Below are 13,706 nucleotides of genomic sequence, written 5' to 3' on the forward strand. Positions count from 1 at the left end.
TAGTACTTGACGGTACGTACGCACTAGCTAAACATTTATGGACATATCTAAGTCGCTAGTACTTGACAGTGCGTACGCACAAGATGAACATTTTTGGACACATTTAAGTCGTTAGTACTTGACAGTGCGTACGCACAAGATGATCATATATGGATATCTAAGTCGTTAGTACTTGACGGTACGTACGCACTAGCTGAACATTTATGAACATATCTAAGTCGTTAGTACTTGACGGTATGTACACACAAGATGAACATTTATGGACATATCTAAGTCGTTAGTACTTGACAGTGCGTACACACAAAATGAACATTTATGGACATATCTAAGTCGCTAGTACTTGGCTGTACGTACGCACAAGCTGAACATTTATGGACATATCTAAGTCGTTAGTACTTGGCTGTACGTACGCACTAGCTGAACATTTATGAACATATCTAAGTCGTTAGTACTTGACGGTACGTACACACAAGATGAACATTTATGGACATATCTAAGTCGTTAGTACTTGACAGTGCGTACACACAAGATGGACATTTATGGACATATCTAAGTCGTTAGTACTTGACAGTGCGTACACACAAGATGGACATTTATGGACATATCTAAGTCGTTAGTACTTGACAGTGCGTACACACAAGATGAACATTTATGGACATATCTAAGTCGTTAGTACTTGACAGTGCGTACGCACAAGATGAGCATTTATGGACATATCTAAGTCGTTATTATTTGACAGTGCGTACGCACTAGCTGAACATTTATGAACATATCTAAGTCGTTAGTACTTGACGGTACGTACGCACAAGATGAACATTTATGGACATATCTAAGTCGTTAGTACTTGACAGTGCGTACGCACAAGATGAACATTTATGGACATATCTAAGTCGTTATTATTTGACAGTGCGTACGCACTAGCTGAACATTTATGGACATATCGAAGTCGTTAGTACTTGACGGTATGTACACACAAGATGAACATTTATGGACATATCTAAGTCGTTAGTACTTGACAGTGCGTACACACAAGATGAACATTTATGGACATATCTAAGTCGTTAGTACTTGACAGTGCGTACACACAAGATGGATATTTATGGACATATCTAAGTCGTTAGTACTTGACAGTGCGTACGCACTAGCTGAACATTGATGGACATATCTAAGTCGTTTGTACTTGACGGTACGTACGCACAAGATGAACATTTATGGACATATCTAAGTTGTTATTATTTGACAGTGCGTACGCACAAGATGAACATTTATGGACATATCTAAGTCGTTAGTACGTGATGGTACGTACGCACAAGATGAACATTTATGGACATATCGAAGTCGTTAGTACTTGACGGTACGTACACACTAGCTGAGCATTTATGGACATATCTAAGTCGTTAGTACTTGACAGTGCGTACACACAAGATGAACATTTATGGACATATCTAAGTCGTTAGTACTTGACAGTGCGTACACACAAGATGGACATTTATGGACATATCTAAGTCGTTAGTAGTTGACGGTACGTACGCACTAGCTAAACATTTATGGACATATCTAAGTCGCTAGTACTTGACAGTGCGTACGCACAAGATGAACATTTATGGACATATCTAAGTCGTTGTTATTTGACAATGCGTACGCACTAGCTAAACATTTATGGACATATCTAAGTCGTTAGTACTTGACGGTACGTACGCACAAGCTGAGCATTTATGGACATATCTAAGTCGTTATTATTTGACAGTGCGTACGCACATGATGAACATTTATGGACATATCTAAGTCGTTAGTACGTGACGGTACGTACGCACAAGATGAACATTTATGGACATATCTAAGTCGTTAGTACTTGACGGTACGTACACACTAGCTGAGCATTTATGAACATATCTAAGTCGTTAGTACTTGACAGTGCGTACGCACAAGCTGAGCATTTATGGACATATCTAAGTCGTCAGGAATTGACAGTGCGTACACACAAGTTATATAATGTTTGGTATGTGTCATAACATTCAGAGTCATGGTATTAAATATAGGCTTTTGTATTCGTATAAACAACCCATTGTTAGAGCAATAGCCTTGTAGATTAGTTTCCGCTGAGGTTGCCAGACACGCGATCCATGTGATCATAAACCACCCATCACATGACTTCACTGACTGTTCCCATCCCCAGTTATACATCTTGTATTGTGACCTCAACATTTTGCTGATCAATCACAGCTGATCCAAATTCGAGGTTTTCACCCGCATGTATTGTCAGATTCAAATGTCAATAATATTACCAACTTTCTTGTTTTGTTCTCGAAGGACATGGCGGGTCCTTGTGAACCATACACATGTAACCCTAGGTCTTTCATAGCACTGTTTAATGATGTTGTACGGGGACAGTGAGCTCTTGGATGAGCTATGGTAAATACTGAATTCGTAGTTGAAGGCAAAGAATTTATATCGTATGGCATGACGGCGGGTTGTAAATGATTGAATATGGACCAGACAATCTTGTGATCAACAAAGTAGTAAATGTTATACCAAGGAGCAATTACTGAGCAAGACGTGCTTTTCTGTTAAGCTCTTCAAAAGTGGCGCGGCTGTGACATTATTTTTTCATTTTCTGGGGATTGACTTGATGCCTTATGTTTATATTTATCAATCGGGATAAAATATTTCCAACCTCACAATAATATACTGAACAGCAAAGAAACGCATTTTCGAAACAAATGAATTGTAATAAAGGAAACCGTTCATGGTCATGTCTTCTATTTGACAAAAAGTCAAAGTTCAGCATAGTTCAATGAACGTCTTATATATCTGACAGAGGTTTGAGGGGAGTGTACAGAACGTGTAACCGCTCTACAATATGTGCCATCCACATCAACAGCATGGACGGCGACAAGATCTTCTACCCTACCTACCGTCACACGTTCCGCGTGAACGCAACCAATCGTTATGGACGCGCCACAAAGACGTTCGAAATGGACCCATTTCTTGTTGGTAAGTGTATAAATAACATTTGCCTAGTCGCCATTGTACAACAGGTGGTAACTGGTGTTATGTGTGTGTCTTCCATTCCTCGATGTCTTTAGGAATGTCTCCAGCAGCGGGTCTCCAGAGTATACCAGAAATGGTATTCACACAATATTCGGATTCGAACCCGCGCCGTCGATGTGACAGGCAAACGTGTTATCCACTAGATTACTATACCGGGTCTTTGTCTCTCTTAATGCATTTTCGTGCATCGTGCATTAATGCTTTATTAGAAATGTTCAGCTATATAACGACTGTCAACACCAGTCTGGACGACATGGTCTGGTAACTGGTGTCATGAGCATCGATCTACGGAACTGGAATACGATGAGATGATGAACCAGATCAGTCCGATAACCCGATTCCGCAGGCCACAGCTGACATCAATCATGAAGTCATGGAGCACAAACCTGTTCCATGCCTTTTCATGGATCCAGTTACATCTGTGATTGATTCTTTGTTCACAAGGCAATGGGAGTAATTAAAGTGTGCATATGTCTCAACAGATGTGATTACTACATAAAACGCGAGTAACCGCTGACTTATCGCGTTATATCATTCAAATCGATAGCGAAAGGTGACAACTTCCTGCTGAACTGAACCTATGTTGATCATCCTACACCAAGCAGTCACAAAATGTAACTGTTCTAGGCCTAATTTGCCGCCCTCGTTGAATTTCTGAAGCATTTTCAAAAATTATTTCAAGTGAACCTGCACATTTTCCAAATAGTCGCGGACCCCTGCCGTTTCAAATCTGAGTCCCTCCCTTTTGCATGCGTACTCATTTTCTCTAAGCGTTTCAGCCAATGATCACAGGGACTGACTGGACGTTTGGATGTTGCAGTGTACTCGCAATAATTGTCCTACCCTTGTTTGGCCAATGTAACATGAGTAGATATAACTGTTTGAAAATGGTTTAACGATAAGATCTGGTAAGTGACACGAACGTGCCAAATGGCAGTTTTGAAACGACTATATTCAAACAAACAATTTATTATGTCACAGAGAAGGGATGCATTGTCTTCGTTGTAAATCAAGACGTTGCACGTTCAAGGTTCTGATAGAGCGGAACACAGGCATAGGAGTAACAAATGTCAGCTGCATATAGATGTTCACTTTACCTCATTGTGGCAAACGTAGCATATACTGCATTGAAGAGGTCAACGTGACCTCCTCTGTACAGGGAGCGTGGTGTACACTGCATTGTAGATGTCAAAGTGACCTCTGAGGGAACGTGGTGTATACTGTACTGAAAAGGTCGACCTGACCTCTGTAGAATGAACACCGCATTGAAGAGGTCAACTTGACCTCTATACAGGAACATGGTTTATACTGCATTCAAGAGGTCAACCTGACTTCTGCACAGGGAACGTGGTGTATACTGCGTCTGAATGTTCGTTTACAAGACGTCTTAAAATTTGTTATGACACACATGACGTTGGTTTCTTAACTGTATATTCCTAATGTATCCCAAGAATTCGTGGATCCATTTGCTCATGGTATAAAACTGACAGAAAGATCTTTAAATAAATTCTGAAACATTCCTTATTATCACAAAATTTAACAGTTTTTCCTTCACTGTCGTAGATTTTGAAGAGTCAAATTGCTCATATCATGGTTTCAGTGCATGTGTTGAGGCACACGAGTGGCCTAGCGGTTTAATGTTCCGCACTCCAAGGTGTTGAGTTCAATTCTTTGAAGTGACCAGACACTAGGTGGTCATGGCTTCGAATTCCGTTTCCCTCTGATATGATACTGTTAGCCACCATCGTACCTGGGTTCTTTGGGGCCACCAAAGTGGTACACGTCCAGAACCTACATCAACCCGGGCTTCCCTCCAGCATCAAACTGACACACGGTGAAATATAACTCACTCACACTAGGGGTTGAATGGGTTTTGTTCGATATTTCCATTTCAATTCACAGTTTCCAAAACACAGTGTTACGAGCCTTCTATTCGCACTCTGTAAGGAATCTGACTGACCTTCCTGGTTTTAATTCAGTGAAGCCGGATCAAGTACAGGATGTGATAGCTTGGATCCTCAACAGCACGTGCCTCAATGTGACGTGGAGGGACGCCAGCGACTCTGTTGTGGCTGTGCAGTATACCGTGACAGCTGACACACAGCAGGTGGGTTACACGTGTCTATTGCTGAGCCTCACACTTTGGCATATGGTACAGTGGGTAGTTGAATGAACTGTGCTTTATATATCACAGATCAGTAGTGTTACATGTCAATCTTCTATTTTAATAGAAGGCTTAACCAGACCTTCTGGGTCACACCAGGAATGAGATTGCACTCTAAACGTAATACAAAGTATTGTGAAGAAACTACACAGTTCGTGCAAGGCGGAGAGGCAATGTAAATTCCAATAGCAACAGAAACACATATATAAATGTATAATTATAACATGTATAAAAACAGAAATACAGTGTTGGAAAGGTATGTGAAGTGATCAATGTAAGTGACTGTTAAGTCTTTGAATGTCATTTAGAAGTGTAAATACATAAGAATGAAGATTTTATGGATATCAATAATGGATATCCATAAAATCTTCATTCTTAAGTGACTGTTATATTGGTCTTTGCTGTAAGTATAGTTTCCAAATTAGGCCAAGGATATATCCACCTAGAGAACTGTCGTTTACACGATTTAGGCAGAACTAGATAGAGTTAAATCTCGTCAGTTCAAGTCGTCATTCCGTTTAAAATATTCATACCGTCTAACATTATTGACTCTCATTGTAACACATCAATACAGTTAATACATGTTCTCTGTTCGAGTGGTTCATTATTACATCGCCCTGCTTCCTCTCATGGGAACGCCGCTCAGATTCAATGACGTTTTACGGTATCAGCATAAGATCCTTCTCTGGAGGGGTAACGGGTTAAATGTTTGACAGGACGGTAATCTAATCTTTGTCTGGAAACAGTTCCATTGCCATAGACAAGTTGCATGAAAACGTATGACAACCCTGACCTGTGATGTGATTTAGCATTAAGCAGGAAATTTAGTGGGAAGTAACTGACAGAACAGCATGATTGCCAATGACAGTAGAGCTGAACAACGTTGTTTCAGTAGCTGCAAACGAGTCAGCATTGCCTGACGTCATCGATTAGTCAGTGTTTGCCCTGTCATTTTCATGGTTTCACGGCATATGAGGGCGTGACAATGGTTCCTCCTTTCACGGCAATGGTTTCTGCATGTTTGCTATGGAGCAGTTTCTAATTTTAATCATGTCCTGATTTATTCTTTCGTATTTCAAAAAAAATATCCCGTCCAAATTGATTCATAGTGGATTGATAGGTCAAATGCATGTTTTCTCGACGCATTTCAGAAAGACATGGTTCTCTCTAACAAAGATCCTGTATGCATATCGTATCGTTTAACACATGAGTTCACCTTTTGTAGAGTAATAATGTTAAGAGTAAACAATACAAATGTTGATAAAAAAACAAAAACAAAACAAAACGAAACAAAAACAAAAGAAAGCTAAAAAAACCAACACACAACAACAAACAAACACCCCCAAAAAGAAATAAACAAACAAACAAAACACAAAAAACAACTATCTAAACAAACAAAAAAACCCAAAAACCAAAACAAATAAAATAATAGTTTCCAAAACAATTACACTGACAGGACAGTAGCAGTAAAAATATAATGGCAGTAGAAATAAACTGGACAACAAATTTGAACACTGAGATTTCATTTTTGTTTGAGTATCTTGCGTTTCTTTTGGTGTTCAGTATATAATGGCAATATAACATAAAAGTAGCAATGGGAGAATTGGTAAGGGCAAGATGCAAAAAGGGAGTTACCTTCACATACCTGTAGGTTGTAACGTGAGGCACAGTTTGTGGCAAGGATCGTGCATTTGTAGTACCTTCCAGAACTCTCATTCTAAATATAGCACAAGTCTAAATATAACTTAGCAGTGCTCCTTCGTGAATATCAAGAGAAACGCTGTAATGTACTTGAAAGTGATCACACATACCTCGTCCGAATGTCTTGTTAGTGGAGCAAACTAATGACAGGGTAATTAATGTGTGGTACATTCAGGCGTAACAAAGTATATGTGATGTACGTAGTTTTATTCAGGTGCTTGTGGCTGGAGATGACGACAGCAAGACGCACTGGGTCATCGTGTGCGACTTGCTCCCCTACAGCAGGGTGGTGGTCTCGGTGACGTCACGACCTCTACAGGGAGGGTATCCAAGTGACCCGATATCGGCTACACAGACCATGCCAGAAGATAGTGAGTGTTACATTCGAACAATATATGTTTGTATTCGAACTATTTCTTTATTAGAACTATGATTATGCCCCCCCCCCCCTTCCCAAACAAAAAAACCCAGCCAAACAAAAAAATTAACAAAAGAAAAAACAAAAACACACACATATACACACATACGCACATATGTACACACATGTACACGCATGTGTGTATATGTTTGTGTGTACGTTTGTAGTAAATGGTAGGTTTCTGTACAATATGACTTGTTTAGGTGGCATTGCCTCCTGTATATCTGATTATTCATTACGTTCTGCGTATCTGTTCAGATGACCATTGCTAGCTTGATGATGGTTCAGTGGGTCATTGATTGTTGTTTGCCTATTTGGGAGAGCTGTATTTGTATATCTGTTCACGTGTCTATTGCTTGCTGTGTAGTGTTACGTTCCATATTGATTGCGATCTGCCTTTTTCGTGAAGCACCACGCGAATTTCCCTTGATATATTGCTTATCGACGGGCTGTTGTTTCAAAACATTTGTTGTTAAACAGGTTTGATTGGAAATTCGTACGGTGTGGTCGCGTATTTCCCTTTATAAAATACAGTGAGGCGTGAAAAGGCATTCACGCTGCCTTATAAAACAGAGTCAGATTACTAAATAATCCGATTTATTGATTTCCTAGCATGCCATGCATTAATCATTGTTTACATTGTTGTCAAACCACTACTGACATACTCAGTAATTATTTAGTCGTTGGATGACATATTCGTCAACGTCTTATCCTAATCCTCAACGGGACTACGGGGATCTCAGCGTCACATCTTTTCATTGGAAGCATTACGTCTTGGCACCTTTGTTCTTCAGGACCCTCACCGCCTGTAATCCAAGCATGGTCGTACACAACACTGGCAGCAGGTGCGCGGAGGAAGGTCGCAGTTTACTGGCAGGTACGGTTCAAGAGTACGTTCGGAGAGGAAGAATGCAGATTGTGATCTTAGAGCAGTGGGAAAAGTGAACACACTCAATGTGGACTTTTTATAGTACATTTGTATTTGTCTATTTCTAAACATTGGGATGCTCAAAGCGCACGGTCTCATTGTTGTCATCCCGGATAACCCTGTGAGGCGGTAGGAAGTTAATAGTTACATGACATATCACACCAGGTGCAGTGTTTCGGGACAAATGACCAATGTGTTTTGTAAGCCGAGAGATTAAAAAAATGTTAATGCTTGAGGTTTCCCAATACCTAACACGCTTAGATATAAGAACTTTGCATACACAAGTAAAGTTACTAAGTGTTTAATTATTTCAGACCTGAGTGTATTCTTTACTCTGATGTAAAACACGTTAACAGTTTCTTGATTTTGCTAATAGTAACAGTTCTTGGTAAAAGTGGCATTGCTTATCAAGTATGTATATCATGTATACAAAGGGGAGACCAGAAACACAGTTTTATACATCCAACATTCACTATATCCCGGCATGACAAATGAAAGTACCCAAGGCGGTGTTGTATAAAACCTTAGCGCTAAGACTACCTTAGTCTGTTAAGGTATGGATGTTACGGTCATCTTAGCGCGTAGACCGCTTTGTACAACAACCCCCAGGTGTGTCGCAAGTCCCATGATACCAGCTGAAAATTTGAAATACTTTGACCCAACACCCTTTTGTTTGTATCCTCTCACAGTTGATGACGTTCGTCAGTATGTTGATATTTTGGTGATTTACAGGTATAACAATATTTCAGTGTCACAGATGATAATCAACATAGCGTTTGTTCTTGAATGTATAAAAGACACATCCCTACAAAGACGTAGACCCCATTTGGCGCCCTACGAAGGCCTTATCCTCCTCGTCCAATGCTATCTACCAATGCCTTTTCCGCCTCATAAATATTGCATACCAACGTCTCCTCCTCCGCGTCTCATGACGCATACCAAGGTCTTTTCCGCCTGGTCTTATGTTTACCAACGTCTCCTCAACTAGTGATGTGTACCAAGGTCTCCTCTCCTGACCTAATGCTGTCTACCCAGGCCATCTGTCTTGTTCCATTTATGTCTACCCAGGTTGTCTGTCCTGATCCACTGTTGTCTACCCAGGCAATCTGTCCCCATCTACATTTGTCCATATAGGCCATCTCTTCTCACTCACTGTTGTCTACCCAGGCCATGTGTCATCATCTACCGTTGTCTACCCAGGCCATGTGTCATCATCTACCGTTGTCTACCCAGGCCATCTGTCATCTTCTACCGTTGTCTACCCAGGCCATCTGTCATCATCTACCGTTGTTTACCCAGGCCATCTGTCTCCTGTTGTCTGTCTGTTCAGGCCCTCTGTCCTTACCAACTGTTGTATACCCAGGACAACTGTCCTCAAATACTTTTGTCTATCCAGGTCATCTCTTCTCACCCGCTGTTGTATACCCAGACCACCTGACATCATCTGTTGTTGTCTACTCAGGCTATCTGTCCTCACATACTGTTGTCTACCCAGGCCATCTGTCCTCACCCACTGTTTTCTACCCAGGGCATCTGACATCATCTGTTGATGTCTGCGCAGGCCATGCAATCTGTCCTCACCTACTGTTGTCTACCCAGGCCATCTGTCCACACCTACTGTTGTATATCCAGGCCATCTGTCCACACCTACTGTTGTATATCCAGGCCATCTGTCCACACCTACTGTTGTATATCCAGGCCATCTGTCCACACCTACTGTTGTATATCCAGGCCATCTGTCCACACCTACTGTTGTCTACCCAGACCATCTGTCCACACCTACTGTTGTATACCCAGGCCATCTGTCCACACCTACTGTTGTCTACCCAGGCCATCTGTCCACACCTACTGTTGTATATCCAGGCCATCTGTCCACACCTACTGTTGTATACCCAGGCCATCTGTCCACACCTACTGTTGTATATCCAGGCCATCTGTCCACACCTACTGTTGTATACCCAGGCCATCTGTCCACACCTACTGTTGTATATCCAGGCCATCTGTCCACACCTACTGTTGTATATCCAGGCCATCTGTCCACACCTACTGTTGTATATCCAGGCCATCTGTCCACACCTACTGTTGTATATCCAGGCCATCTGTCCACACCTACTGTTGTCTACCCAGACCATCTGTCCACACCTACTGTTGTATACCCAGGCCATCTGTCCACACCTACTGTTGTATATCCAGGCCATCTGTCCACACCTACTGCTGTATATCCAGGCCATCTGTCCACACCTACTGTTGTATATCCAGGCCATCTGTCCACACCTACTGTTGTATATCCAGGCCATCTGTCCACACCTACTGTTGTATATCCAGGCCATCTGTCCACACCTACTGTTGTCTACCCAGACCATCTGTCCACACCTACTGTTGTATACCCAGGCCATCTGTCCACACCTACTGTTGTATATCCAGGCCATCTGTCCACACCTACTGTTGTATATCCAGGCCATCTGTCCACACCTACTGTTGTATATCCAGGCCATCTGTCCACACCTACTGTTGTATACCCAGGCCATCTGTCCACACCTACTGTTGTATATCCAGGCCATCTGTCCACACCTACTGTTGTATATCCAGGCCATCTGTCCACACCTACTGTTGTATACCAAGGCCATCTGTCCACACCTACTGTTGTCTACCCAGACCATCTGTCCACACCTACTGTTGTATATCCAGGCCATCTGTCCACACCTACTGTTGTATACCCAGGCCATCTGTCCACACCTACTGTTGTATACCCAGGCCATCTGTCCACACCTACTGTTGTATATCCAGGCCATCTGTCCACACCTACTGTTGTATATCCAGGCCATCTGTCCACACCTACTGTTGTATACCCAGGCCATCTGTCCACACCTACTGTTGTATACCCAGGCCATCTGTCCACACCTACCGTTGTATATCCAGGCCATCTGTCCACACCTACTGTTGTATACCCAGGCCATCTGTCCACACCTACTGTTGTATACCCAGGCCATCTGTCCACACCTACTGTTGTATATCCAGGCCATCTGTCCACACCTACTGTTGTATACCCAGGCCATCTGTCCACACCTACTGTTGTATATCCAGGCCATCTGTCCACACCTACTGTTGTATATCCAGGCCATCTGTCCACACCTACTGTTGTATATCCAGGCCATCTGTCCACACCTACTGTTGTATACCCAGGCCATCTGTCCACACCTACTGTTGTATATCCAGGCCATCTGTCCACACCTACTGTTGTATATCCAGGCCATCTGTCCACACCTACTGTTGTATATCCAGGCCATCTGTCCACACCTACTGTTGTATATCCAGGCAATCCCCAGTAATCAGCAGCATGGGGTGATCCGTGGTTTCCGTGTGATGGTCCACCGGAGGAACACGTCATTTGTGACTGAACACATTGTACCCAACACCAGTTTGTCGGTCCTCGTCGACGCCAACCTCAGCATGTCTGTGGAGTATGTGATGTCGGTGCAGGCCTGGACGGATGTAGGCTACTCCGATGTCACGGATGCATCGAGAATCTCTATACCTGTGGCATCTCAGAGTAAGTCAGTTTTATTTTACACATTATCTAGAAAACCTGGCGGTGTATCTAAGGGGGAATGAGACAGTATGCAAGTTTAGTTCATGTCCCTGTTGAGGTGTATGTCAAAATGCCTGAGTGCGTGTCATTTATATTGGGGAAGAAAACTGAATTTGTTGAGATCATTAGTAACTGGAACGGTGCTGACAAAACACAAAACGCAAGCTGGATTAACAGGTTACCGCTACCGAGTCTGAGGGACATAACTCAGTACAGCCGTGGTCCCTATCGCCGCTAGCAATAGTCCACCTATTTTCGTGTTGTGATTTCATCAAATCAGGGCAGGGTAGTCTTGTGGTTAAAGCGTTCGCTCCTCACACTGAAAACCCGGGTTCGATTCCGCACATGGGTATAGTTTTTGAAGCCCATTTCCGGTGTCCACTGTCGTGGTATTGTGGAATAGTGTAAAACGAGGCGTAAATTTAAACTTACTCACTCAAATCAGACGGATGTATCACATCGTGTTGATTTCACTGATAAGGTGCAATCGTTGATCCGGCATGGGTGGTACATACACACAACGCGCCGGGTATTACTTAGTTTTCTATTGAATGGATGTTTTGTGGCACTTTTCAGAACAGACTGCAGCAAGATGGGTAGACGTCATATTCGTGCACGATGATGTCTATGACATATACTGGGATGCCGTCTTCAGTTCGGCGACATCAACGACACTACTTCACTGGTGTTATGGCCAAATGTCAAGTCCAGGCTATGTCTCTTGTGAGGTATGTATCTTACCCAAACTCATAGCCTTATTGCTGAAACACGCATGTTGATAGGGTCAGGAGTTATTACCAGTCCTACACTTGTTGTGTTGAGTAAAGGGTAAAGATGATGGGGTGGGTACCTACTGTGGAGGACGATCTAAGATGAAAGATGAGGTGAAGACAACTAGAGCATCAGAACCTGGGGATAGTTCTGGAGAAACTATGTTGCGTGTGACATATACTCTTCCAAACAAATCGGGGATCTATATTTTTTTGTTTACGATTAAACATATTTAGGACATTTATCGGAGCCAGTCAGTGTTGATATGATATTATTGAATGTTTCGAGAGTGCATCACCATTGCACTTCCTTACAGCCATAGTTATTTCGAATGTAGTCGATGTTGAAAGATGATTGGTGGATGGCATGTAATTTGCATGTATATGATTTTCATTTTAAAACAAACGATTAGAAACAAACACTAACAAATGTGTGATGCAAGATGACTGTCAAAATAACTCTTCTAAGTGATTTCAAGACCTTCTTGAAAAAACGTCAAGATCAAGAATGGGACACCCATACAGGTGTATGGGATGTATGGGGCTACTGCATTGTGCACGTATATTTTATCAAATAAATTACAGTAATATGCTAACTCCAAGTTAGCTACAGCTCATGATGCAGAGAATATCGTTCTGCAAATTGATCGGCCAACGGTCACGAAACCATTTGCAAGTTGCTGACGAGGTCGTATTTCCAAGTAATGAAATACTCTAGAATGAAGGCAACGGCTGACTTCAGTGAACCAAATCCTCTGGAACAGACAGAGAGGGGTGAGGGATGATGGATGATGGATGATGGAACGGCTACACAAAGAAGGGGGCAGAACGGGGGCAGAAGAAACGAACGGTCAGGGTCAGGAGAGGAGGAAGATCAGGGACAGACGAAGAGGAAGATGAGGTGCAGGGTAGGAGGGAGATCAGGGGATGAGTGGAGGAAGATCAGAAGCAGGAGAGGAGGAAGATTAGAAGCAGGAGAGGAGGAAGATCGTGGGCAGGAGATGGGGAGGAAGAGGGCAGAAGATGAGCATGATCGGGGCAGGAGAGGTCATATAATAGAGAATATTATATGAGTGCCCATGTCA

General features: G+C 42.4%; 1 protein-coding gene across 1 annotated transcript in view; it reads left to right on the forward strand.

Annotated features, from left to right (window-relative positions):
* The window catches only part of LOC137272208 (leukemia inhibitory factor receptor-like), a 43,716-nt gene that overhangs the window by 10,592 nt on the left and 19,418 nt on the right, over positions 1–13,706 (forward strand). Inside the window, exons 5-10 of the mRNA XM_067804566.1 lie at positions 2,819–2,994; positions 5,031–5,158; positions 7,131–7,287; positions 8,129–8,211; positions 11,578–11,812; positions 12,428–12,579. Coding sequence (XP_067660667.1) covers positions 2,819–2,994; positions 5,031–5,158; positions 7,131–7,287; positions 8,129–8,211; positions 11,578–11,812; positions 12,428–12,579 — 931 coding nt within the window. The remainder of the gene's footprint in view (positions 1–2,818; positions 2,995–5,030; positions 5,159–7,130; positions 7,288–8,128; positions 8,212–11,577; positions 11,813–12,427; positions 12,580–13,706) is intronic.

This window comes from Haliotis asinina, chromosome 2, assembly GCF_037392515.1.
Source record: "Haliotis asinina isolate JCU_RB_2024 chromosome 2, JCU_Hal_asi_v2, whole genome shotgun sequence".
In the NCBI taxonomy this organism is placed as follows: domain Eukaryota; kingdom Metazoa; phylum Mollusca; class Gastropoda; order Lepetellida; family Haliotidae; genus Haliotis; species Haliotis asinina.